General features: G+C 41.3%; 1 protein-coding gene across 6 annotated transcripts in view; it reads left to right on the top strand.

Annotated features, from left to right (window-relative positions):
* sdk2b (sidekick cell adhesion molecule 2b) overlaps positions 1-26,623 on the top strand; it is a 267,664-nt gene that overhangs the window by 160,533 nt on the left and 80,508 nt on the right. For all 6 annotated transcript variants that reach the window (XM_056365698.1, XM_056365696.1, XM_056365699.1 and 3 more), the window contains exon 2: positions 23,071-23,230. In XM_056365698.1, coding sequence (XP_056221673.1) covers positions 23,071-23,230 — 160 coding nt within the window. The remainder of the gene's footprint in view (positions 1-23,070; positions 23,231-26,623) is intronic.

The following is a 26,623-nucleotide window of genomic DNA, read 5'->3' on the forward strand; positions in this document are numbered from 1 at the left end:
CATATGGAATGACATGCGTCCTGCTATTTAAAGTTAACATGAGAATATAACACTCGCACAAAGATACACACATTCAAACTTCTGTGTCAGGCACATCTTTAATTGCTCAGGTCAACCTGCCTCTCTTAATAATAATCATATATTTACCGAAAACAAACACACACACCATCTCTTAAACACACACAACCATGTACGCACGTACTCGCGGGCGGACAGAGCATATACTCCCTACCATCCACTACTAATTAGAAGCTAATTATCTAGGCAAGTGTAAACAATCTCAGCAGATGGCAAAAACCGTGGCATTAGCACTAATGACCTTGAGCAGTGTGAGTCCGGGGGCTTCCATTCAGGAACAGCCTCTCTCGTTATGATATGCTGCATTATCATTAAATGCCACACACATGGGCACACACACACACACACACACACACACACACACACACACACACACACACACACACACACAAACACACACACACACACACAAACACACACACTCACACGCACACACACCACCACCAATCAAGGTTACCATTAAACCAGCTATCGTTAGGCTCAAAATGTTGTTTTGTTGTGTTTTACATTGAAAGTTTGGAAGTGGCTATTTAGCTGCTAAGAATAAAATTAAGATTAGTCCAATTTTTCATCCTCAAAATGTAGTTACAAATGTGGTTTAACTTGTATTTTATGCATGCATATACGGCTCTTGCGTCCTAGTTGCTTGCTTGATTTGACTTGCTGATGCTGTTGTTGGCTGAGTATCTGGACCTGGAGTGGATATGAAATAAGTAATTGAACATTGTGGAGAATTTATGCTACAGTGCACATATACCTCCCTTAACCACTCTGATTATGTATGAGTGCTGTTTTCGATCTCATTATACCTATGTAACATCCTGTCCTGCTAATGTTCCTCATTCATGATCGAGATCTCCTGTTCAAATACCGCTCAGTGTATCCGATAAGATAAACGGTATTGATCCCACGTCGGGAAATCGTAGAGTAGATGAACAGAAATGTTGGATTTGAAGTTCTCTCTGATATGTTAATATATTATTTATTATATCCTGTAGTAACACATTTCAATACATATATGTGTCAATACACATGTAGCATACTGTAGGTCCCATGTATGGCATACTATGCTGGCAGGAGGTCTTCTGTGTTCTTAACCTGTACTGTCCATTATTGGTCTGGGATAATATAAGGGTCATTGGTGTAGTCCAGTTTAGTGTTCTTCCTACTAGAGCAAGACAGACAGGCTAATTGTATTATATTATATACAGATGTGTGTTTGTTGGGCTAAAAGCATCAAGAAGCAGAAATGCAGAATGAGGGAATTTAAAAACAGTGTCATCATTACATAGTTGTTTATGTATGTACTGTAAATTGTCCAACTCAGCACGTATCTGGGTTACAGTTGAAAAACAAAAAATATCATGATAAGAGTTTTTTTCACACCCTTGTATATCAGTATCCACTTCAAAAATTCATTATAAGTTGGGTTATATTTCCGTTGCTTATTGGGATTCTGTGTGTCATAATGTCATAGTCAATAGGTCTGTCACTTGTCCAAAACACATTCATGAATGTGTTATTTGTATTATTTCATAATGCTAAAAAGGAGCATTGAAAAGAAACTGTGAGATGGTGCCACAGTTTTTTTGTGCCCTGTGACTGCATGCTTGATTGTTTATAAATGAAGGAAAAAAAAAAAAAAATCTTCAGGGCTCATGTATTTACTTATTTAAATTCAATTTTGAACTGAATCTGAATGTGCTGTCCTTCATCTAGCCTAAATTTATAATTGAATGAGCACACAACTGTCCAAGGTTTTATAATAAACCTCCCTATTTACTGGCTGTGCAGCAGCCATCAACATGCTGAACCCTCCACACGATTGCCCAAGAGGCAAGAGTGTATAGCACGAGAGTGTAGTGACTGGAATAAAATATGAGGATGAGCCAAAGAGTAAACATGCAATTAAACAAACCTTTGATAGCGAGGCGACTGATCTAAATATATCCATCTTGAGTGTACACTGTTCATAGACTTGATTTTTTCATCTGTGTCTCTGCCCACTACTGTATCCAGAAGACATGTGACATCAACAATAACCAACGAACCCTCCCCTGAACGTGCCCAGAATGTACATTTGATATTTCTACGAAGCTTTATTTTTAATTTGAATTGAATCTGTCAACGTGTAGTTCATGCAAAATTGGTTTATGTTTAATCATCATGAAAAAAAGGATAGGAGTGAAAAGGATTTTTTTTTTAAAAAAAGAGAAGAGAAAAAAGAGGGAAAAAAGGGAATCTATAATGGAAAAATGTTGAACACCTCATGTACATATGGTAGTCTATATGTGGATACTGCATCTTCCAGGCATGAAGTCCCCTTGTAGACGTGAGATCAGTAATGAACACTTCCACTTCACTTGTGCCGCACACAGCAGCTCCAGACGCTCATTTAAATTGACTCCAGGAGTGGCTGTCTTCCTGCTTCCTCTCATCTTTTATCGATGTGAAGTACAGTTTCAAATTCCTCGCCTTACCTGCTGAAACACTGCTGTCACAAGACCCACACACACACACACACTCATGCTTATTCTTACACATGCTCATGCTCATGCTCAGTAAAATGAATTCAGTGAGATTGAGAAGTGCCTTTGCTGATACACAACAGATCATACATGTGTTATCCTTTTCCCTATTTCGATCCCTTATTCTTCCGCAAAACTGTACCGCTTCAAAACAGAGATGCATTTCATTCTCCGACTTTTGGCAATGATGCTACATACTTAGTATTAAACATCTTGTTAGGTCCAGCCACTCTGAGAGAGACCTGCTTGACTAACTGAGTAAAAAAAAAAAAAAAAAAAAGTGAAGAAAGAAAGGTGTGGGAGTTGGTCACAAAAAAGAACAAAGTGATGGCGTGAAAAGGAGGCGAGTGGAGGGAGAGCACAAAGAAAGCGGAAGCAAGGAGGCTGCATTGTGTGCCCCCCTTCATCCCTAAGACCCCCACACCCCCACCCCCCCAATCTGGGACATAAATGGATAAGGCAAGCGGCTTTTGATTTCTTGCTTCTGAAGGACCTTAGCCCTTCATCTCGTCCTGCCCACCCAGCTCGGCAAAGGCCATTCTGCCCTTTCTCCTTACAATGACAACACTCTTCTTTCCAGGACAATGCATCATAGGACTTTTGTTTAGCTCTGATCTGCATTATAAAAGAAGCTTGATGGGGCAGGTAAGAATAGGACAGGCTGGGCTAATTGTAGCAAGGACGCCAGCCTGGTTTTTCTTTGCTGTCAGAGGCGTGTGGGCAGGACAGGTCGCGGGCACAAGGAGAAAGAGAGGTTGTCCATAAAAGAGTTTTAGTTTGGAGCTGAATGACTTGTTTTTGTCATTGTCCCTTGAACCTTTAAGGCCAATAACATAAAAAAAAAAACATGTTAATAGATTGCAATAAACTCCAAAAATGCCAGTAGGGAACAAATCAGGAATCAGGATACAGCTGTGATACGAAAATTTTCAAGTATTCATTTCAGCTAATTACAACTCGGCTCCTGTTCATAGTTTTGGCCATCGTTCCCACCTGTAATAATAACATTATACTCACCAAAAAGTCTTACGGGGCGAGTCGGACAATCATACAGATTTTAAACAAATTTCCAGTGCACCCAGTATAAAACCGGCAATGTGGGATTCATACGTGACACATTCTTTCAGTATAACTTCAACATCTGGCTAAACTGTTGGCGTTTTATCATCTGAATTCTCGTGTGTCAGTGAACATTGATGTGTTATTATAACTGATGTAACACTTTGCTACTTTTCCTTCACGTGCCTGCTGTGTATCAAACCTGCTCTTCCTCCACAGCCAAAATCTTGTGTTTCCTGAGTTTGCAGTGTTGAAGCACTGATGCTTCATTTGCAGACATGCATGAATATAAATAGGCTACGCAAAGAGCACTTCATATACTAGTCATTATTCTTCATGGCAGCCGGGGACTGATGTGCTGATGATATTTGGCCACACCTGATCTGTGTCTGCATGGAGTTTGGGGTGGGTGGGGGTGGGAAATGTTTCCCATCAGTGCCATGTGTGAAGATGGTGACAATGAATGGAGAGCTGGCTGATATATGAAAGTGATGCTAGATAGGCAGTGTGTGAGTGTGTGGAGGAGGAGGGGGGGGGGGGGTTAGGGAAAGACAGGAAGTGAGTGCTTTCAAGAACACTGTGCAGATAGTGTGTGTGCAGGCGCATACGCCTTTGTGCAACATGTATAGCGCACGTTCCTGCATGTATGGGGATGTAAAAAGACAGCTGATAGGATGTCAGTCACAAGTGATTCATCTGTCATGGCAGAGCTGCTGGATGACAGAGTGAGGGATGGCTCTGACCTTCAGCGGTGACAAGGGAGCAAGGCAGCACAATTAGACTACACTTCTGCATCTCTCCCCCCCCCCCCATACCTTCCTCTTGCCTTTCATAGATGACAGGCCACACCCTCCCCCTTTCAATACCTAGAGTTCAATGTCACTTGATGAGTGCATGGCTTCATGTTAAAGCTGAAGACGCCAGACACACATCTACAACTGTAGATACAGAGTGGAAAGACTGCAAGGATATGGGCTGGAAACAAATTGGAAAATCGTTGCCTGGTCTGATGAGTGTCGATTTCTGCTGCGACGTTCGGATGGTAGGGTCAGAATTTGACGTAAACAACATGAATGCATGGATCAATCCTGCCTTGTGTCAACGGTTCAGGCTGGTGGTGGTGGTGTAATGGTGTGGGGGATATTTTCTTGGCACACTTTCGGCCCCTTAGTACCAATTGAGCATCGTTTAAACGCCAAAGCCTACCTGAGTATTGTTGCTGACCATGTCCATCCCTTTATGACCACAGTGTACCCATCTTCTGATGGCTGCTTCCAGCAGGATAACGCACCATGTCGCAAAGCTCAAATCATATCAAACTGGTTTCTTGAACATGACAATGAGTTCACTGTTCTCCAATGGCCTCCACAGTCACCAGATCTCAATCCAACAGAGCACCTTTGGGATGTGGTGGAACGGGAGATTTGCTTCATGGATGCGCAGCCGACAAGTCTGCAGCAACTGCGTGATGCTATCATGTCAATATGGACCAAAACCTCTGAGGAATGTTTCAGGCACCTTGTTGAATCTATGCCACGAAGAATTAAGGCAGTTCTGAAAGCCAAAGGGTCCAACCCGGAACTAGCAAGGTGTAGGCTACCCAATAAAGTGGTAGGTGAGTGTAGGTGTTCTCACTTTCATTAATGTGACTGTCAATTAACAAAAAAAGGTATCATAACCAACAGAACCAATGGTCAGAGCTGCAAAAATAGAACCCAACCTAAACAAGAGACAAGAGTTTTCTTTTACAGTAGTACAGTAAAGTGCTTTGTATCCAAAATGATAGGTAAAAGGGATGAGTGAAAGGTGAGGTAAGGGGAAGGATATCTGTAGAGAGCAGAAGGGACAGTAAAGAAAAGCAAACAAATGGAGGGACAACTTAAGAGCGAGGGCAACAGGTCGCTGATAAAAAAGAAAATGGAGAGCCAGTTTCGAATGGGTAAAGGACAGGTGAAGCCCCGCTCGGCACAGCGAGGACGTGATCTTCCCTTAGACAGCGACGAGCGCGAGACCTCTGATGGATGGTCCAGCCTCGGCCCTCTCTGCAGTGTCATTAGGCAGAGAGGTTTGCAGGACTTGTCTGAATGCGGCGTGCACTTCCACTGCCCATTCATCACCGGTGCTGCTGTGTCTGCGAAAGCCATCAAGAATAAAGTTCCACTGGTAGTGTGTCTGTGTGTGTGTGTGTGTGTGTGTGTGTGTGTGTGTGTGTCTGTCTGTGTGTATACCGGAGCTTTGGGGAGTGAGGATCTTGACACGCACAGTCTATAAGTCATAACCTCCCGCAACAGCAGCCTTGATTAATTCTCCTCTGGCACATGTCCTTAAGAAGACTTTTTCATGAATTGAAGTCACAGTATAGTTGATTTATGTTTTTTCTTTTCTACCTATAGCGTTGGTGTTTGTGCACAATGTGTGACCATGAGAATTAGAATTTGAGCTGAAACTGAAGACTTTCCATTGCATTTAGTGGGTTTCTGCACATTATGATTCAGCGATTCACACACTTATACAATCCGTTCATATACTCAGTGATGCCCAAACTGACCTCCAGCATTGACTTTATCTCAGCTCTTTTACTCCTGTATGAATTGGATACCGCTATGTGGCACAGATACAGAGCAAGAGGGCAAACTAATTTTCTCCATGCACTGGCGGTGAAGTGGTCCAACAATGGCTTCATACAGCACCATAAATGCACACATGTGCTTCAGATGATATGAAATCTTTTTCTCATTTCTTGCACTGATGGGCATTAAAACTCACAGGACGATGGGAGAATCCTGCGGTTTTATGAGGTTAAGGCAGATTAGGATCTCGACAAATCATAAATTGTTTTTTTGTGTGTGTTTTTTCTAGGATTGGAAGTTATTCTTGCAGCAGAGTTCACACTAGAAATGATATAAATAAAAAGTTGTTCATTTCTACTTTCAAGAAAAAGTTGTATTGGCTTTGATTTAAAAAAAAAAAAAAAAAAAAAGATGTAAAATTGCCTCATCATTTAAACCTTCACGAAATAACACAGATATGACCACATAGCAATATAAATTTTTGGCTCAGGTCAACATATCACCAGATTGGCAGGCCTGGCGTGTATGAGGTTTATTCAGGTACATTATGCAGTGGGATGGAAAACAGGCGCTGTAAGCTTGAGCGCATCTTACATAAATCGAATGGAAAAACTTTTTTTTTTTTGATTCTATAAAGTGGTGGAGGAGAGTAGCTCGCTAAGAGCAGTTGAGTGGCTGAGTGTGTGATTTGAGTGTCCACTTTTAGACAGATGCTCATCACACAATGGGAGACGGGGTTACGGAGGTGGGAGGCAAACCTGTCAATCACGGCACAGCCAATACACTTCCATTTGAAGAAGCTGTCAGTCACCTGAGAGGTGCAGTAATGGCACCGTTGTCACCGTTGGAGCGAGGGAGAGAGCGCGGGGGGGGGGGGGGGGGGGGGGGGGGGGGGGGGGGGGGGGGGGGCTGGAGCAAATAGAGGGAGAAAAAGTGATTTGGTAAACTGGAAGGAGAAGAACTGCCACCTCCTCCGAGACTGTTCCTGAAATCACTACCTACAGCTGTTGAAGGTAGTTATGGTAACCAGGGGTTGTTATTGAAGAACCTACCGATGGCCATAGCATAAGTTATGTGTTTGTTTGCTCTCCTTAAGTTACCACTGTCATGTCTATACATCAAATTTGTGGCTACAGCCAGCCACAGGTTAGAAACAGTGGGAAACAGCAAGACTGGCACTGTTCAGAAGTAACTCCGCCCACCAACACATGACGTACTCACCAATTATTAATAGCTGTTTTTACACAGTAAATTATGTACCAGACTATTTCTTGGACCAGCATGGTGACTTCCTGGAGCGTTGTTGTCACTATGAGGTTGCTAAGCAACTAAACGAGACTTGGTATATTTACCTTACAGAGATGAGAGTACCGACCTTTTCATCTCAATCTTTGCAGGAACATAAACAAGCATAACATTAAAAATATCCCTGTTTTATTTTTCCATTCAGAAATATTTATCCCTGAGGACAGATTTTATCTGCTGTCTGCCGACTGACAGCGTTGTAACAAACATTTTATGAGACGATTGGCTCCCCATTGAGAGACTGGAGCTTGTTGACATAATATTCTCTCAAGTCATTTTGACAAGTTTCATTCATGAAAACTAAAATGCCACTCCATGTCGTATTTTGAAGTTTAGATGTAATTTGCAATGAAAACTCAAGACTCACTTTCAATTTCAATCCAATTTCTGCTCCTGTGTTGACAGAAAGTAGGAAAGAAAAACAAGATTAAACTTTTCACCTGCCATTTAACCGCATTTGTTTTTAACAGTGTCCTTCCCACTCCTGTGTTGAGAAAAATGTTTTAGTTCAACCTCTACTGAATAAAAAACACTGAAAGCACTGAATCCCAGTACTAAACATTTTTCTTGCAGACTTCAAAACTCTTTGCTGAGCTTCGAAATAAAGTTGCTGTAGATGAAAATTAGACTTTAGAAAATGAAAAGTTTGTGTTTTAGACAATTAAAGTCAGATTTTACATGCAACCAAACTTCTGCTTCTCAAGCAATGAATGAAAAATCATTATCAATTGACAACCTCTTATGGGCCTCCTAAATCATCATAGCTTTTGATAAAGTACATCAGTTTTGTACTTTTGTCATGTACTTGCTTTGATATGAACACTAGAGTGACTCCCAGCTGTCTGCGGGCATTGAAAAGTGGATTTCTGAAAAATGCTGGCCAAACCTAAAAGTACAGAGATTCTCATACACATAGTTACCAGATTTCCAACCAGCTTATTATCCCAATTTGTTACTGAGCATTGTAGAAATCTTTATGTTGCTTTTGATAGCAGCTTCGGCCTGGATAAGCACTTCAAAACAATTTTGCCATACTGCTCATTTTTTGAGAAATTAAAGTACTTCTTTTCACAACAACCTGCAAACTATCATTGACATGCCTTCATAATATTCCATCTGGACTCAAGTAGGGTGATTCTTCTGTGCTCTGTTCTCTGGCATCTCTGTTCTCTGGCATCTGTAAAAAGCTTCTCTCCTGTCTGCAGCTTGTCCAAAATGTTTCTTCATCATCCTCAGACCTAATTTTAAGATCTTACTGGCAACTTGTACAGCACAGACATATTTTTGTAGGGTTAGGCTTTTTTAAAGTTTATCCTTGCTATTTGAAACAGCCACTGACAAAACAAACTCACCTCAACCTCTATTTATTAGCTGTTCTGGAGCTTTCGATTATATCACATGATCTTCATCAGCAGATGAGTTTGCATAGTTGTCAGGAAAATGTAGATGTTTTTTTCTGAACACTTTAAGAATAGAACAAGATTGTTACCACAGAAAGAGGAAATAACACCTTTGTCATATTCACAAATGAAAAGCTGAATTCATAACCATTACAGCACATCTTTGCTCAGATCAATACACTCAAGGATTTTACTGCTACACCCCTTACATGGTATGACCAGTAGCTTATGGTGGCTAATCAGTATTTATTTTTGTCTGGACTGAAACTGAAGACACCTCTTGAGGTTCTCTTCAAGTCCGCATTGCAGTTTGCTTAACCTGTGCATTGTGAACACAAAGTGCTCCAGGTTCGCTTCGTCTGTTGCCATCATATTTTAGTCCTGTCGTAGACAGATCACATGCTATTGCACTGACATGCTGGAAAACCTATATAGACATAACCATGGCCGCTGGTAATGACAGCGTCCACCGTGAACACAGAGAGTAGGAGAGAGGGAAACAGAAAAGGGGCTGAAACTGACTGACACTAGGCAGAACGCAAATAGCCTACGGCGCGATCCGGCCATATACTAGGTTTTGACTTAGTCTTGTTTGTATCATTGTTTAAATTAATATGTCATTTGAGGAGTACATTAATGCTTTGGATGGGTTGGGAGGAGATGTTAACAGTTCCAATCTCCAATCCAATCTCAATTTCTGGGAAGTAGTAGCCAGAGAGTCAGTGCATATTCTCGATTATGACATTAGACACAAATGTACTCAAAATTACAAAAGAAAAACCTTTTTGTGACTTTCTTTGCTGCCACCCTCCACATTTTCTTCCATCTCTCTCATCTCTCCAGCTCTTTAATCAATCATGAATGCTGTGGACAATAGTTTGCCACTTTCTACTTGTTTGCTACCTTGATGCGCCGTGACAGATTGTCTTGCAGAGTGTAGGCCATAATTTGACAGCAAACTGGCACTGGGCACAGCGTATATACTGCAGAAACCCTGTTCACTGCCTACTTCCTGTCACCCTCTGTGCAACAAAATATCCAGGCCTAATACCCATCCAATAAGGCTTGTGGCTTAAGAGTTTTTGTGTGCAGTGATGTAAATAAAACCCTTGTTTTGCCCCATAACCTAATCCTTGGACTTTATTATGCAGTTTGGTGAATGTTTTTGTACCCCAGCCTCATAATCGCCCTGTTTCTCCAAACCACTTCTTTCTTTTCACCCTCCTCTTTTTATGCTTTATCCACTTTCCCTCATTCCTTTCTGTGAACTCCGTACAGCAGCACAATATACTCTGGCCTGATCACAAATAATACCTAAATTGAAAAAGCTTTTTTTTGAGCATGATGTATGATGGGAAAAAAACCAAACAAAAAAACGAAAAGCTAAACATGGCTTGGTGTGCTGGAACATTTAGTCCCCATCACTAGTGCACTTTGATTCCTTCCTACTGCTGCATTTTGGATCTCCAAACATGTATAAATGGGTACTCAATGGAGGCAATCAGAGGGGAAAGGAAAGCAAGGGGTAAACCAACTGTGATTACTGTGAGAGAACACAGCAGGAGGTCAAAGAGAAATGTATGGCAGAAGGTAAGAAGGAGCTAATTGGCTTGCTGAGCAGTGAAACCAGCCCCATCCATTCCCTTGGCTTTATTTAGACATGCCCTTCATTAGGTGAGTACAAAGGGGACAGAGCAATGATCACATTTATCCCAGGGAGGTTGGTGGCAGAGGTGGGGGCTTACTTACTAGTGTGTGTTTGTGTGAATGTGTGTGCTGTTAGAGGACGGGGGGGGGGGGGGGGTCCTCCTTGTTTATATGTATATGCCTTTGTCTCAGTGTTAACGTCAGGCGATGAGCAGAAAGCCGCCAACAGAGACAGGGAGGAGATGGATGAGGTTGGCGACGTGTGTGCGCATGCAGCTCTGTTTGTGTGGAGACTTTGTCAAGATCCCAGCGGTGCACTGTGTGTGCAGGTGTGTGTGTGTGTGTGTGTGTGTGTGTGTGTGTGTGTGTGTGTGTGTGTGTGTGTGTGTATGTGTATGTATGTGTGTGTTCAGGAAAAACATTCACGAGCGAGTGTTTGCCCACATTCAAACACGCGTGGCTGTACACAGATACGGACTGATGGATGTATGCACATTCTTACACATGATGTATATACCCTAGGTAGACTCACAGGCATGCAAATATATGGACGTGCACGCACACCTTACATGGTGAGTTTCATGTCATTGTCATGGCGTACACACACAAAGAGGAGAGATGTGTGTTTGGGAGAAGAAGAGACCAAACATTATCTGAAAGGAACTGATGTTAAAACGACATTTATTGAGTCATCCGGGCTCACCCTTTATCCAATAAACAGCTGCTATGTGGCAATCACAAAGTCTGACTAAAAAGCCCATTCTACTACATTAAAAGGCTTCTAACAAGGCCATGAAGTGGAATTGTTTCCCGCCATACTCCAGAGTGAACAAGAGTTGAATTGGTAGAGATGCTGGATAATGGCCTCTCCTTCAAACTACCTCGGCTATCAAATGCTCTGTGTATTGACCCTCGCTAATCATCTTCACAAAGTGGCAATTTAGACAATTATCCCTCCAGAATTTCTCTTTTAAAGCAACTACTTCTTTAAATGAATTCATGTTTTCCAGATCAATTTGCCCACGCTCATCTTGGAGAGATTTTAAGAGGCTTAAACACCCAATCTGTAACTTTTTTGACAATATTAATTACAGGTCTACTTTTTAGTTAAAATGTGGTACTCAACTGATGGTAATTGGAAATACAGGCATCTTATAACCACCTTGTTTACAAACAGTGCTGATTAGATCACATTAGATTAGATAGCGCTTGAATGTGAAAGTTCATTCTTGACCTTGGAAACAGTTTGACCAAAAAAATAAATAAATAAACTCAACACAAGGTCTGTTTACTAATTTCCATCATAATCAATCACTGATTCATGTTCATAACACTCAAGGACAATACATCGTTGCTGACACAAACAGCTGCATTTCAGTGAAGCTTTTTGTAAAAGTACCAGTGAATGAATCAATGTTAATTACCTCCATCAAGGAGGTAAGCCTATGTTTTCACCCATCTGTTTGTTTGTTGGTTATTTATTTGTTTGTCAGTAGGATTACGCAAAAAGAACTGACTTGGATGGATCATGGGCCAGGGAAGAACCCATTAAATTTTGGTGTTGATCGGGTTAAAGGGGCAGATTTTTCCTAAACATTGCGAGACAGGACATTTGGTCGACATGTTCGTCAGTTTCTCAGGAAACAATGTGAAGATCTTAATGTAAAAAAAAACAGACTTGTTGATCGTTCGAGGCAGATGGCCGCCCAACCTGAGTCCCGTTCTGCTCGAGGCTTGGCTTCTGCCAAGGAAGATTTTCCTTGCCACTGGCGGCAAGTGCTTGCTCATTGTGGAAATTGTTCGGTTAGGTTTTTAGGTGTTAACATTGTAAAGTGTGGACCTTTGAGTGCCTTGAGATATTGGCGCTATATAAATAAACTTGACTTGACCATGAACTGCACGAGTTGGTATAGATCCAGATAATAAGCTAGATCTCACAAACATGTGAAGGATTGTTTGGCCTTGGTGCAGATGGCGTTTCTGTATGTATGCATTAATTCCCACATACACTGACTTGTCATTCTTTAATAATTCAATTTAAACAGATAATTGGGAAATTTGCGTCACTGCCGCATTGAATATTGATGCTCATAAATATTGATGATCAGGTTGATGGTCCTGCGGTGTTGGACTTGACCAAGACACATGCTTTGAACATTACTTGTAATATTTTAGCTCTAACTCGCAGTCCTAATGGACACTTGCCATCAACCCACTACAGTAGTTGTTTACTAGATGTACATTACCAGTCTTAATACCTTCCTGTCAGGATTACTGGCAGGAACTCCATCCTTCAAACTTATGTGTAAAGCCTGTGAGCCATTTCAGGCAGACAGCTCAAGTAGTCTCTGCAGCATCAATCAATCATACCTTTTGTAGCAAGGCAGTGCCCACTCTGCCCACCCTTGTTCTGCCAGTGCTGCTGCTTCAGCACTGCTGCATCCACCTGTAGACTCTGCTTCAGTCCCCCTTCCTGGGGGAATTGTCATTTGGCATCTCTCCAAATATCAGTAATATTTGAACAGAGCATTGTATTTGTGCAGAGTACTTATGATACTGTGCAAGGATAATAATAACGAATCCATTCCGCCTGATCCGGCTGACTGAAATCTAACGAGTTGGTGGCCAAGATGAGGGTGAAATGTGTTATTTTGTGGCTGGCAGGACATCATCACATGAGCAACACTGTCTTCAGTTGGTTCTCACTCTGAACTGCAAACTTGGCTTGATAAGTAGTGGTGTGCACGCATGGGCAGTTATGAAGTTCAACTGACAGTTTGGCAAACACCTCCTGTACAACACCTGTGTGTGTGTGTGTGTGTGTGTGTGTGTGTGTGTGTGTGTGTGTGTGTGTGTGTGTGTTTGTGTGTGTGTATGTACCTTTGTATTGGTCTGTATGTGTGTGAGTGTGTGTGTGTGTGCTTCCGTGCATGTCCATTTTACTCTCCCTCACCCGTTGCTGTCTGCAGAGGAAGCAAGCAATAGGAAGAGTAGATTCCTCTTTTCTCTTCCTGTCTATGATTCCCCTGCTGTAACCTGCCCATACATTATTGAGCACTGAAGAACATTGTTCCATGCTGTTAATTTTTCAACAGGCCAGGGGTGGACTGCAGACACACCCCATCCCTAAGCTGTGGGTTAGTCAGGTCATTGATGCATACTGTCTTGTGTAGTTGTGTGTGTGTGTGTGCGTCGGCTGTGTGTTTGGTCATTTATTTCTTCTGACTGCACTTATTTCCTCATGCAGTGCTAGTGCTATGTCTGAGCAAAAGTCTAAGCCTCTTTCATAACATCATACAGTAACCCCCTGCATTCTTCACATCCTTTTATCATCTTAAAAGCGTCATATTTTACACTTTTTCTGTGTTTTATATGAAGTGCTGATCCATAAGAAGATATATTTGTGTTTTTAAGAACCAAAAACCATCTCAGTGTAGTTTTACATCTCCTTTCTCAGGCTTCTCTCTGGAGCTCTAGTAACAACAGGTCAGTGTGCCAATCAGAAGAGAGGAGGCTCTGGCTGTTTTATGAGCTGAATAAAAACATAGCAGATTTCAGGTAAACACTCAGAGAAACCAAATCCTGCAAGGCTGGATCGTGGGTCTAGGTGGGAAGGACTTGAAGCATGGCTGAGAGTGGTGACTGCTTTGTTGTGACATCACAAAGTTAACGAAGCCCTAACGGCTCGTTTTAAGGCTCAGTTTCTCTCACTTTATACAATATGGGACCTTTAAAATGATACAATTACCCTCTACCTGATGTAAAATTGTCTTCTGACATGAAAGTGTATAAAATCTTATTGTACATTGAATTTTAAAAGGAATATGTGTGTTTAAATCCTTCCTGGTTTAGTGCACAAGGACCTCAGACCTGGAGCATAACAAAGGTTATCTGCAGGGATTTTTCATGCAGGATTTTTAACCATATGATCCTGACACATGAGCAGCCTCTCTGCTTTATTGTGTTCCATAATACAGGAATTGATTTGCCTCCATAAACATAATAGCATAATATGCTCAGTGTGCTGTGCTCCATACTCTACCACTAAGGAGATTTTTCTTTCTGGATCTTGAGGGAAATTAAACCAGCTTGCTCCTGAGCAAGCAAACACATAAACACATACACACACACTCACATTCCTAAACACACATACAAGATTTGTATGTGGAGGAAACGGGGGTGATTGCACAAAAATAACAGGAATGGAGGCGCATATCAGCATACATTAAATCGTATGTATCTTTTCATTTTTTTCTAGTACACAATCTGTTACACACCTGTGTACTCAAACTTTCTTTTTTCTTTGTGTAGCTCTGTTTCAACGCATTAGCTGCTTAGCCTAGCTTTGCAAGTCATTATTGGAGGATTGCTGCGGGCTAAGTGATAAAAGTAAGCATGCGAGCTGAGAGCTTAGCCTTTCGTGGCTAAAGGTTAGCTCATAGATTTACGACTGCCGTCCCTCTTTGCCCGGGCTGTTTAAAGAGGCAGACACTTTTAATGTTTGAGCTGATCTGATTGATTGCAGCCAGACACTGCTGTCTTATCCCGACAGTGGAGCAGATGAGAGCAGTGGAGACGACAGAAATATGAGTAATGTGACTTTTCAAACTTCTGAAGATTCAGATCATGCCAAACAAGTTTAGCTTCTTGGTTTCCACATTGACTTATAGTGTATTGTCTTACTTTATGTACCAGTTGATGCCCCAGAATAGTGGTTCCCAAACTTTCCAGCTTGTCCTCACTTTAAAACAAAGTCGACTTGCAGCACTTCATCACAACCAAAGAGTAATTTCTCCTTCTCAGATTCTTCCAGTGCAGCATTGAGGTAGCTGTATCTCATATTTTAAAAGGAAGAAGCAAAGGTTAAAGAAATATATGGGGAATCAAATCACTTTTTTTTTTGTAGTATTTATTTATTATCTCATGACCACCCCCCCACCCCCCCACCCAGGCTGGAAACTACCATCTTAGAAATTACGAGAATGAACGAGGAATACCGAAACCAACATTAATAGCATAAAATAAATAAATAAAAATGTCACATGAATAAATGAAAATCACTAACGAACTCGTGACCTTGGCTGGGTCTCCTGGACGGTGCCCGGGTCTTTGGACCTGCAGTGCTGGAAGACTGCCAGCTCAAGTTGAAGTCGTGAGAGGAGAGCAGACCAGCAAGAGTGGAGATTAGAGGCCGGGAGCATGGTCTCATGGGAAATGCAGTGCTACGGGCGAGGAGGAGGAGGAGGAGGAGGAGGCGTCACTGAGCCATGAATGGAACAAAAAAAAAAGGGCCAACAGTAATACGCTGGAGACATGCCAAAAGCTGCGTGCTAGGGCAAACTACTGTGTGTTTGCGTGCATGTATGTGTGTGTATGGAAGTGTGTTTGTGAACACAACAGTGAACAAGTGATCGGTTCTGTATAATCCATCTGCCATATACTGTATGTGTGTCTGTGTATGGACAGAGGCAAGTAGAAATCAGCAGCTGGCCTTGGTGTGAGTGTCTCTTAGGGATGGGTAAAAAAAACAGTCAGCACATACACACACACACACACACACACACACACAAAAGAGCCGCCAAACACATACATATACTGGCACATTTTGGAGCTTCTCCATTTCACATCCTACACACACACACACACACACACACACACACACACACACACACAGACTCAGCAAGAGGGCCAGACCAGTGTGCTAAATAAAGACAGACAGTAGAACAGATTTTTACACCCAGTGGGGCCATTAGCAGCTTGGTTAGACCACCAGCAAACTTCCATCCTCATCAGCATCACAAACACACACAACCAGACACCTGCCATCAAAGACTGACACATGCACACACATACACACACACATACAAATTATATAGAAATAAACAAATCAACTGCACCCTCACACACATATATTTAAATACTTCACTTACACACACACACGTGTCATTACACATTAGTAATTAATGTATAGTTGGCTCTCTGTCAACTTCAGTGAGTTAGTTTTTGTTATGCGAGTGTAAAAAAGTATAAGCGTACACCTGTGTGTGTGTGTGTGTGTGTGTGTGTGTGTGTGTGTTTACGTACGAGTGTGTGCGTGGGGCCCCCAGGCTGCAGCTGAAATATGTATGCAGTGTCCAGGAGCGCTGGGCCCCTGAGGATTGAGGTAGGAGGGAGGTTGCTACTCATGGCTGCCACCGCAGCACCACAGCCTCCTGGAGACTGAAAAGCAGCCCCGTGTGCGTCAACCGCCTGACTTCTCTGTGGAGAAAAAGAAAAGAAAAAAAAACAAAACTCGGTGGGGTGTTCTGCACTAGACTCTACTAAAGCTCAGGAAAAGGTGTCATATCTAAAGCGCTCAAGAGATATTGTGAAGGAACTCAGCTGTGTTTATTGAAAAATGTTATTTTCATGAATATTATAAGAGGACATTTCACTGACAATGGAAAAAATGCACAAGTGATTGAACGGGCAAAATGAATTCAACTCGTCTAGCCCACATCACCTTCAGTTCTGCATGTTTTTTGTTCGGTGTGAAAGAAAAAAAAAAAAGTCCAGGGACGATCCTGAGTGTAGCATAAAACAACCTTTGTCTGAGATCATGGATACATTGTCATGCATGAGTGGCCTAAAATCAGTTATCTGAGTTCTGAAATTATTCACCTGAAGTTTGAAAGCAACAGTGATACAAATACAAATGAAGCTGAATATGGTTCAAATGCTATATAGAAGCATAATAAAATTCAGAAATATTTCTTTATGTTTTAGATTGCTTGTTTTCTTTAAAATAGATTCTGGCTTGTTGTGTGTGCCCTTATATTTTAGAATTATTTCCATTATATTTTCTTCAATGCTGTGTGACATTCGATGCCGGTGAGGAGCATTTAAAGCAGGGGTCCCCAAACTTTTTCCTGTGAGGGCCACATAACTTTTCCCTTCTCTGATGGGGGGCCGGGTTCAGTTTGTAACAGAAAAAGTGTGACGATCGCAGGGGTGCCTAAACGTAAAAATTTATTGTTTTCTAGAAAGCCACACATGACCAAATAACCCTTTCCGGGTGCTTCACAGAAAAAAAGTCAGGAAATAAATAATAACACTATTAATGAAATAAATAATAATAGTTCAGGGGGCCGGGCCAAATGTGGGGGCGGGCCGTATACGGCCCACGGGCCTTAGTTTGGGGACCACTGATTTAAAGGGTTGTTTTGACCTTTTCAAGTTTAGTGTTTGGAGTGAAATGGGCGAAAAGTCCCGCACTACAGCTCTTGTTATTTTAGAAATGAATTCTCCAAGTTCTTCTCAATTATGAATTCTCACCTCAGGGCAGGCATTTGTACCTGGCACTGTTCTCATTAATGAGAAAGCTGATTTAATTGACTGTGTGCCGCAGACTAGGTTGTGAGCATCCATCTGACACACTAACCTGCACGTACACATGAACACACACGCATACACACACGTACACACACATGCCCCAGCTTTGAGTCAACCTGAGCTGTGTCTCCGGGGAGCATCTTCTGGGGTGAGCTATGCTGTATGCAAATGAGGGGGCCGCTATCACACAATAATTGCGTTGTATTGCACAGGAAGCAGGCAGCGGCAGAGTGGGAAGGTGGGTTGGGTTTGGTCTGTCTCTGGGTGCATTTGTAGGACCATTCGTATTCAGTGGAATTGTCTGGTCATTGTGGGTGTGACTCTGCATTTCAGGTCATGGTTGTGACATAAAACAGATGACACAGTATGTTACTTTCCTGCCGGCCTCACACCAAACAACTTCTCAAGCGATTTCACTGCAAGGTGATCGTCCAAGCTTTTCTTCGTCCTGAAGTTCCGATAAAATCAAACACGTTTAATATTATCGTACGTTTTTAGGCTGATGGAAATGGGGGCGTTCAGCGGCGTGAACGCTCGTCAACTTCTGCACCAAACAGGAAATATGAAAAACCGAGCTGATAGTAAGCATGGAGGTGAGTCCAAGGAGGCTGACATTAAATACGTAAGGGAGTCAAGGGGAACTGGACACAAGGAAAATAATTTCAAAATAAAACAGGAAATCCAGACACAGTAATTTTAGGGACTGATCATGATAATTTAAGCATTGAGTTACTAACTTTACATAGTTAATAATAATTATAATGTAAAATGTCAATGTTTTTCTTCCACTCGGAGCACTACGGGAAACAATCTCAAAGGAATCTATTCTTGCATATAGTGAAAAGATCCTCAGTCTTTAGAAAATCTCACATGGTTTGACAAAAAGCTTCGAGTTTAGATGTCAGAGGGTGTCAGCCTTTAGTCTTTTAAAGATCTTCTAGTGTATAGTTATTGTAGGCATAAGCCTCATTCATCAGTGGCTGTAGTATGCAGTGCACATGTGATGGTCCAGTCTCCAGTCGCTGGTTTGTCTCCTGATGATGATTAAATCCTGAGTTCATTCAACGTCAGCACACAGCCGTCATCTCCCTCTAACACCCTCAAGCACTTAGAAAAGTGCTAACTACCTGTCACACATTTATCCTCCTTCTGGCGGAGTGACAGACAAAATTCCCCCTGAGATAAAATTACTTCATTTTGAGAAAAGATCATTTGTTTCTTGTCACCATTGTGTTATGCAGTGACATTCCTAAATCATGGTTGCTAAGAAAGTGAAGCCAGTAGGTGGCGTAAATTTTAACAAAATTTTGATGAATTTGGCGAAAGAGAATGCAAATGAATGCACGTTTCACTCTAATTGTGTCTTTCAGTTAATCAGCTGGTGGCACTAATTCTCCAATCAGGTGCCATTAAATTGAATCAAATTAATCAATTATATTTTGATTTTTTGTTATTAGTGTGTTTATTTTATCACCGCGAGAGGTCTGTTCATATGTCAGCTAACAAAGAGGAGTGAAAACGTAATAAATATCTGGCCGTTTAGCAGTTAAGTGCTCCACTATGTTCTGTATCTAGTTACCAACTGTGTCTGATTGGAGGTGGGCAGGTCAAGTGCAGTGCTGTTTTTATCAGTGATAGAATTTTTTTTGCCAGCACTATTTTCTGACATTTATATACTATATATTATCATTAATAGATAGATGGGGGGGAAAAAATCAGTGACATATTAATGAAAATGATCAGTAACTGCAGCCCTAAGCCGTTATGTCAGCACACGTCCCCGGAGAGTTTTTCTCCCACTGCGTGTGCTGATTCCTCAGTTAGATATCACTGATGAGCTCTCATGGACTTCCTAATGAGAGGGACTACTGGAGATACTCATCAGTGATCAATGTTTTCTTTGGCCTCACGCCTTCCTGCGGGTGAATGAGTATCTGCGTGTAGGTGATACCGTATGCAATGCTAGCGTTTCGTTTGCACACACACACACACACACACACACACACACCCCCAAATGCATTGCTGCCCGTCTCTTTCCTCTTCCTCCCTGCCCTCCCCCTCTCATTCTCTTTTATCTCCCCATCGTAGATAAAAGCAAAGCACACATCGCCAGGGAACAATTAGTCACAGCCATCTCAAATCACAATTGCACATCTCAATCTCCCTCATTTCTGCAGCCTATCTTCATCTGTGCCCGGCATAGCATTAACCCACACTGCTTTGGGAGATGTCCAGGCACTCTAACTCTAAAGGCACCTCAGAGTCTATTTTACATTTTATCTCTGTTTTGCATCTCTTAAGCCCTCTGTCTGCCACGCCGCTTCCTCATATATCATTTTCACTCGTTTTCCTCTCATTTCACTTGACCCAAGTTTTCCATTTTCCTCTGGTTCATTGTGTATTCGTTCTTAGCACCGACAGACTTCACAGAATGACTATCTGATTGGATGTCTGTGTTTTTTGCTTTTTATGCTTCTGCTGTGTGGAGGCTTTCTTCGTGTTTGACTAGCTTAAAGGATCAGATTTTAATAGAACACAGCACAGCCGGGATGGCAAAGGGGGCACAATTTTGAACTTGAAATGCTAGGTTGTAATTTGAGTTGAATCTCGATCAATACTGCGTGGTGCTTTACTGAGTCTCCTCTGTCTTCTCATATTTGTTATAAATATTTATTCATGCCGACTGGCCTTTGGGCTGGTGCTGTGCTCAGGTTAACAAAAGTTAGAAGTCAGGCAAGTTTATAAATATGCATCAGGGAGGTGCTGGAAGTTATGAATATTCATTCTTAATTTATTGAGATATGTCATTCACTTTTGAACTGCAAACAACTTCTATTAATATATAATTTCTCTTTCAGATTGTATCTTTGTGTGTATCATGATTTATCACCTCGGATTTATTCTTTGTGAAGGCAAAAATATTTCTGCTTTCACATTATACTAATAATTTCAGAGTTCTTCATTTTAAAGTAATATTTGAATGTTGCTATGTGGTTTTCTAGAACAACATGATTAGTCATCTGCCTCCTTCATAACTTCTGTGGAGAATGTGCCTGGTTGGTATGTCATCTACTGTAGCTAACACTAATACAGTCTAATGCAGTGGTTCCCATGGGCCACTAGTGGGCAAAGGTATTGCATGTGGGCCGACAAATCATTTGAAAAACAGTGAAAAAACGATAAAAAAAACCAATATGAATGTAAATGACGATTTGTAAATGTTTCAAAACAAAATGATCCTTAAAAAGATTAAAAATGTGTATCACTGTGATAAGCCAATGACAAGAACTTTAATGTTGCTACCAGACCACGATAAACTGAGCTTCCCATATGTTTCCCCTGCTTTGAGTTCAGTCCTTAATGTTCAGTCATTATCATTAAAACAAAAAATCCTCAGAGAGGGCATTATTGGCTGCCGTATTGTTATTGGGTCACATGTGGGCCGCCAGCATATTTGAGATTTTCAAGTGGGCGATGAGTTGGAGAAGGTTGGGAACTGCTGGTCTAATGCAACAGTCCTAATGTAAATCCTGCCTTCATGAATGTGGGTTTTAGAGAGGTGTCGACTCAGGTTCATGATCAGTATGGAGGCTGTAGTTTGCGGGTCTTTTATACAGAGAGGTTTTTTTTTCCATTCTATTTACACCAGTGAGGGCAGACTAAATATTACAGCATCATCATAAACAAGAATTGTCTCATTGATCACCATTATTTTCAGTTGAGAGCATTTAAAGCAGGAAATTACGGATGTTTTACCATGTTGGGTAACATAATAAGATACTATACCTCACACTAGCAATGTTAATACTGTTCTACCTATCTATCAAAATAAGCATAGCCTATACTGTTCTTCCACAAGGCTCAGTAGTAGTAAATTTGAATGTGAGTGAAAGTGAAAAGCTTGTAAATCATATTTGGTCTCTTTACTTTCATCCCCTATTTTCCTCATCATTCCTTCACTCTTATCTGTCTACCTCCAGTGGATTTGTCGAGCCGAAATAGAAGAACTAAATATCAGCACTATAGATCATTTTGACAGTTTAATTTCAATGCCTGATTATCAGTCAATTTGATAATTATATTGTCCAACCATCCAATTAATGTGTTCTATATTTACAATGATCATCAAATAAGCTCTTCATTTTTGCATCATTTATCAAGGGTGAGATATTAGAACCAGGAGGGACCTTGACAGTTTGTGTGTGAGGCTTCTTGATTGAGAAAATCGATGTGTGTCTGTTGCCCCATTCAGCATGTGCACTACCCTGTGAAGAAGTTGTCGCTGGTCTTCCTCAATCCATTCCTTCACACTCAACCGAGCGTACTCAAGAAACACAGAAAGAGCAAAAAGACAGAGCGAAACAGAGTGGAGGCGAACGAATGATGAAAGGATTTCATGCCTCCTCCTCGCCTTTACTGCTCCCCTGTCTGCTCTGTCTAGCTGGGAGGAAAGTGGTGCGCTGTGCCAATGAGTTACTGACACACAAATACACAGAGCGGGAGATGCAGGACCAATCCCTCATGACTTGATGCCTCTGCTTCCTCTTCCCTGTTAGCCAGACATCCCTGACACTCCCAGAGCAAGTCAAGATCACCTCACACAGTTAGCAGAGCCTTGTGTGAGATTAGGTACCTCCAAATGGGACACGTTCAGATAGGGTTTTCCATCTGGAGTGTGGCAGCTTGGTGTTTATATGCCAGTAGTAATCAAATTCACAAGAGTTTGCTTTTATCTTAGATAAGATCCTAGCATCTGACCATGTGCAATCTGCTACAGTCAGCTAGATGTAAGCATTAACTGCAGTTGCCTCTCTGTTCAAGTCTTCCCATTCGAATGTTTTTCAGTAGTTTGACAAATAAATTTTGTGTCTTTCTCTCTTATCCCTAAAGCTCACACTTTTTTTTCCCCTGCCATTCTTTGTCTGTGTTTTCATGTGAACATTTTTGCCTCCGGGTTCATGGATGTGTGTGGGATTTAGAAGTGGGTGTTTTTCATTCGGATGCTTTTGAGGTATTTTCCATTCGCTTGCTTCAACAGCAAGATGTCTCATTAAAGAAAAAGAAAAAAAATAGAAAACTTCAATTTCAAAGACTGTTGTTTATCCTTTACAGATGATGTGCCTCCCTATTTCAAGACAGAGCCGGTGCGTAGTCAGCTCCATCTGGAACGCAACAGGCTGGTGCTAACCTGCATGGCGGAAGGGAGCTGGCCGCTGGAGTTTAAATGGATCCACAACAGCACTGAATTAACTCGCTTCTCACTGGAGTACAGGTGAGCACAGACTGCATGAATTTGAGAGAGTGAGAGAGATGTATTACTGAGTGAATGACTAGTGAAGTGAGTATTTAATACCACAAATGAGGCGGAAGACTTGTTTAGGTCAGAAAGTTGCCGTATTTGCACCAGTAGCCCATATTGTCACACAAAGCCAATGTGCAGTATTTCGTTAAAATTGAGTCGGTGTTATCCTTTTTGACATACGCTATACTAAAAATTATTCAGCCAAATGTGTAATTTCTGAGAAATTCTGTCTCATTTAACAAGCTAAATTTAACTAGCTAAAAAACTAGCCAAACCGCACTATAGCAGTTACTTCTATAGTTCTGGTTTTATTATGGTGAGGGTGGACAAAAGAAAAGGATTACAGTGACTGGTAAGTCTGCCAACATACAAGTGGAACATTATATTACAACTTGAACTTGACTTAAAAAAAAAAAAAAAATACAAACCTCTCCTTTGCATTAAAGCTATAGCCTGGCAGCCACAAGTAAGCCTAAGCTAAAGCTAAATTTAGCTACATTTTCCTACAGTAGTGTACCTGTCTCCCATAGTTAAAAAAAATATTTTCATGATGTCACATTGCTAGTTTGGTACCTTAAAAATGATGCGGTCACTAAATCAAATTCTGATGAAAAATTATTTAGCCAAATGTTTAATTTCTATGAAATTCTGTCTAATTTAACCAGCTAAACTAAACTAGCTAAAGACCTAGCCAAACCGCAGTAAAGCAGTTACTTTATTCTGGTTTCATTGGTGAGCATGGACAACAGAAAATGATTTTAGTGACTAGTAAGTCTCTCCATCTATATGTGGCATGTTATATTACAACTTGAACTTGGCTTAAAAACAAAAGAAAATCCAAACCTAACCTTTGCATTAAAGCTAGCTGGTCTGGAAGCCACAGATAGCATTGGCTAAAACCAAATGTACCCATATGGAAAATACAGTACAGTACCTGTTTCCCATTGTTAGAAAAACAGTTTTTGTGATCTCACATTATTGTATCTGATGAAAGAAAAGTACATTAAACTATTCCTAATTTAAGGTAACAAATGTTAGCCTAGTTTTGCAGCGTAGCAGTAACTGACATCTTAGTTTCTGTCTCTAAGGAAATGTATTTGCAAATGTGTATTTCTTTAAGATTGTCCAAAGGCAGAGTATCTGCAATTTTAGGTCTTGTGTGACTATTAGATAAAATATTGTAGACATGAAAAATTAAGGTAAAACTAAAGCAAGAAACTTAAAACCCTTTTTTTCACTTTACCATTGCTGACTGTAGGGCAGTACAGCTAGTATTCTATCTGTGCATTTTTTCCCAACACAGCCTGTTATAGTTTCATTATGGAGTAGCCTACTAAATAAAGAAACGGCTCTTGCTGTTTTGCCTTTTCTCTCTTTTTCGCTGCTGCCTCTCTCCTTTCCCCTCGTGGCTCTGTGACCTCCATCACTCTCTCTCTCTCTGGAGAGGCAGTGAACAAGCGAAAGGCGTGAATAAGGGTTAGGGCAGGAGATAAACCGTCTTTAATAGTAACTGGAAGATCCTAATCATGTGGCAAACATTGCTCTTATCTCAGAGAGCAGTGTGTTTGCACCGAGTGTGTGTGTGTGTGTGTGTGTGTGTGTGTGTGTGTGTGTGTGTGTGTGTGCAGAAAGCGGTGTAAATGAAGCTCTAGAGGATTGAGAGAAAGTTCATTGACACACGCTTTGCTGATCTTAGCTGAACTGTTGTGTTTATATGTGAGAAAGACAGTGTGTATGTGAAAACAACAGGGAGAACGTACGAGCAACATCAAACTTGTTGATGGAGCTGGGCCTTTCTCCTGACAATCTCTGGAGACAGATAAGACCAGAGTGGGAACAGGGATGTAGCAAGGGCAGAAGTGACACACAGATGCTAGAACAATTGATCAGAATGGACTGTACTTGAGAATAACACTGTCTGTTGGAGCCTCTGGGCCCCTTTGACTGTGTTATTGGGTGAGTGATTGAGTGATATAATGGGTGATTAAACAAGTAGTCAGGCACAAAGCTGCGAAGGATTCTGTGTATGTGTGTGTGAGTGTGTGTGTGTGTATAAAGCATGACTGATGATATGCAGACGATTTCGTAATTTTCCTTAAAAACAGTGAATTGGAGTTCGCTGTTGAAATAAAGGGACAAAGATACCCTCAACAGAGACATGCAGAAATATATCTAATACAAAATACCTATACAGCCATTATTGATTATTTAGCAAATGAAGGCTTGCTTTTATTGAGTATTTAACAGCTGTCTGTAATTGTGCAGCTATGTGTTGTGTAACTGAATTGTTCAACTTTAAGGTGCTTTTGTTTTACCCAATATTAGTGCATACCCTTTTTTAAGGGAGCATGTTTCTACAGTAGTCCAGAACGGACAGACTAAACACTGGCTCTAGAAAGGGAATGTTGCGTTTTTACAGTACCTGAACACCACTGTATCCCGCATGTACTTCAAAAGTGAGGGGTGAGTGAAGGGGTATTCATTTGTTTGCAGTCTGCAACCTCACCGCCAACCACTAAATCCTACACAGTGGTCCTTTAATATTGAGTACTGACTCCTACCTTCTACCTTGTCATCTGGGGATATTTCTGTGTGTGTGTGTGTGTGTGTGTGTATGTATCGTATGCTACCTAAATACCGGTTAATTGTGGCCAACAGTAATGTCCCCAATTGGGGAAAAAGCTCATTTTTGGGTCAGTGGTTAAGTTTAGGGGTAAGGTTAGGCAAATAGCGGTTATGGTTATAGTTAGGGTGAGTCTCTGGAAATGAATGTAAGTCTGTGTGCGTGGTCCTCCTCATTCCTCAAGTCAGCCTTTCTCTGTGCCAGGAGAGACTTTGAGCAGAGCAAACCCCCCCATATTAATGAGGTTATAGTAGAGGTCCCCAGTGCTGAGTGCTGTTTTAAATATTGACACCATGCGACTTGACCTTGTGTCCTCTGGCAACCGATCAATACTGCAAGGTATGTGCATGCGCGAGCATTACTATTCAACATGTAGCTCTCTGTGTGGGTGTGTGTCATTGTGTATGTGTGTGTGTGTGTGAGAGAGAGAGAGAGCAGGATAAGGTAAGAGAGTGGCACAGTCTTACTGATCTGCTGTGGGGAGTGCCGCTCTTGGGAGAGAACAGCCTCCGCATTGACTGCTGTCAGGTAACAGCAACATCACCTATATACCATCTGAGTGCCAAACAGCCTCACACACATGTATCCACTCATGTATTCACACCAATTGGCCGGCATCCTGCTTTCTTTGTTCCCAGATAATCATTTAAAAGATTTATCTCCAAATTAAAATAGAACTTAATTAAGAATGAAGATTATATCCAATACAATTAAGGCTGTTTGAACCCATCAGTCACAGA

This window comes from Seriola aureovittata, chromosome 21, assembly GCF_021018895.1.
Source record: "Seriola aureovittata isolate HTS-2021-v1 ecotype China chromosome 21, ASM2101889v1, whole genome shotgun sequence".
Lineage (NCBI taxonomy): Eukaryota > Metazoa > Chordata > Actinopteri > Carangiformes > Carangidae > Seriola > Seriola aureovittata.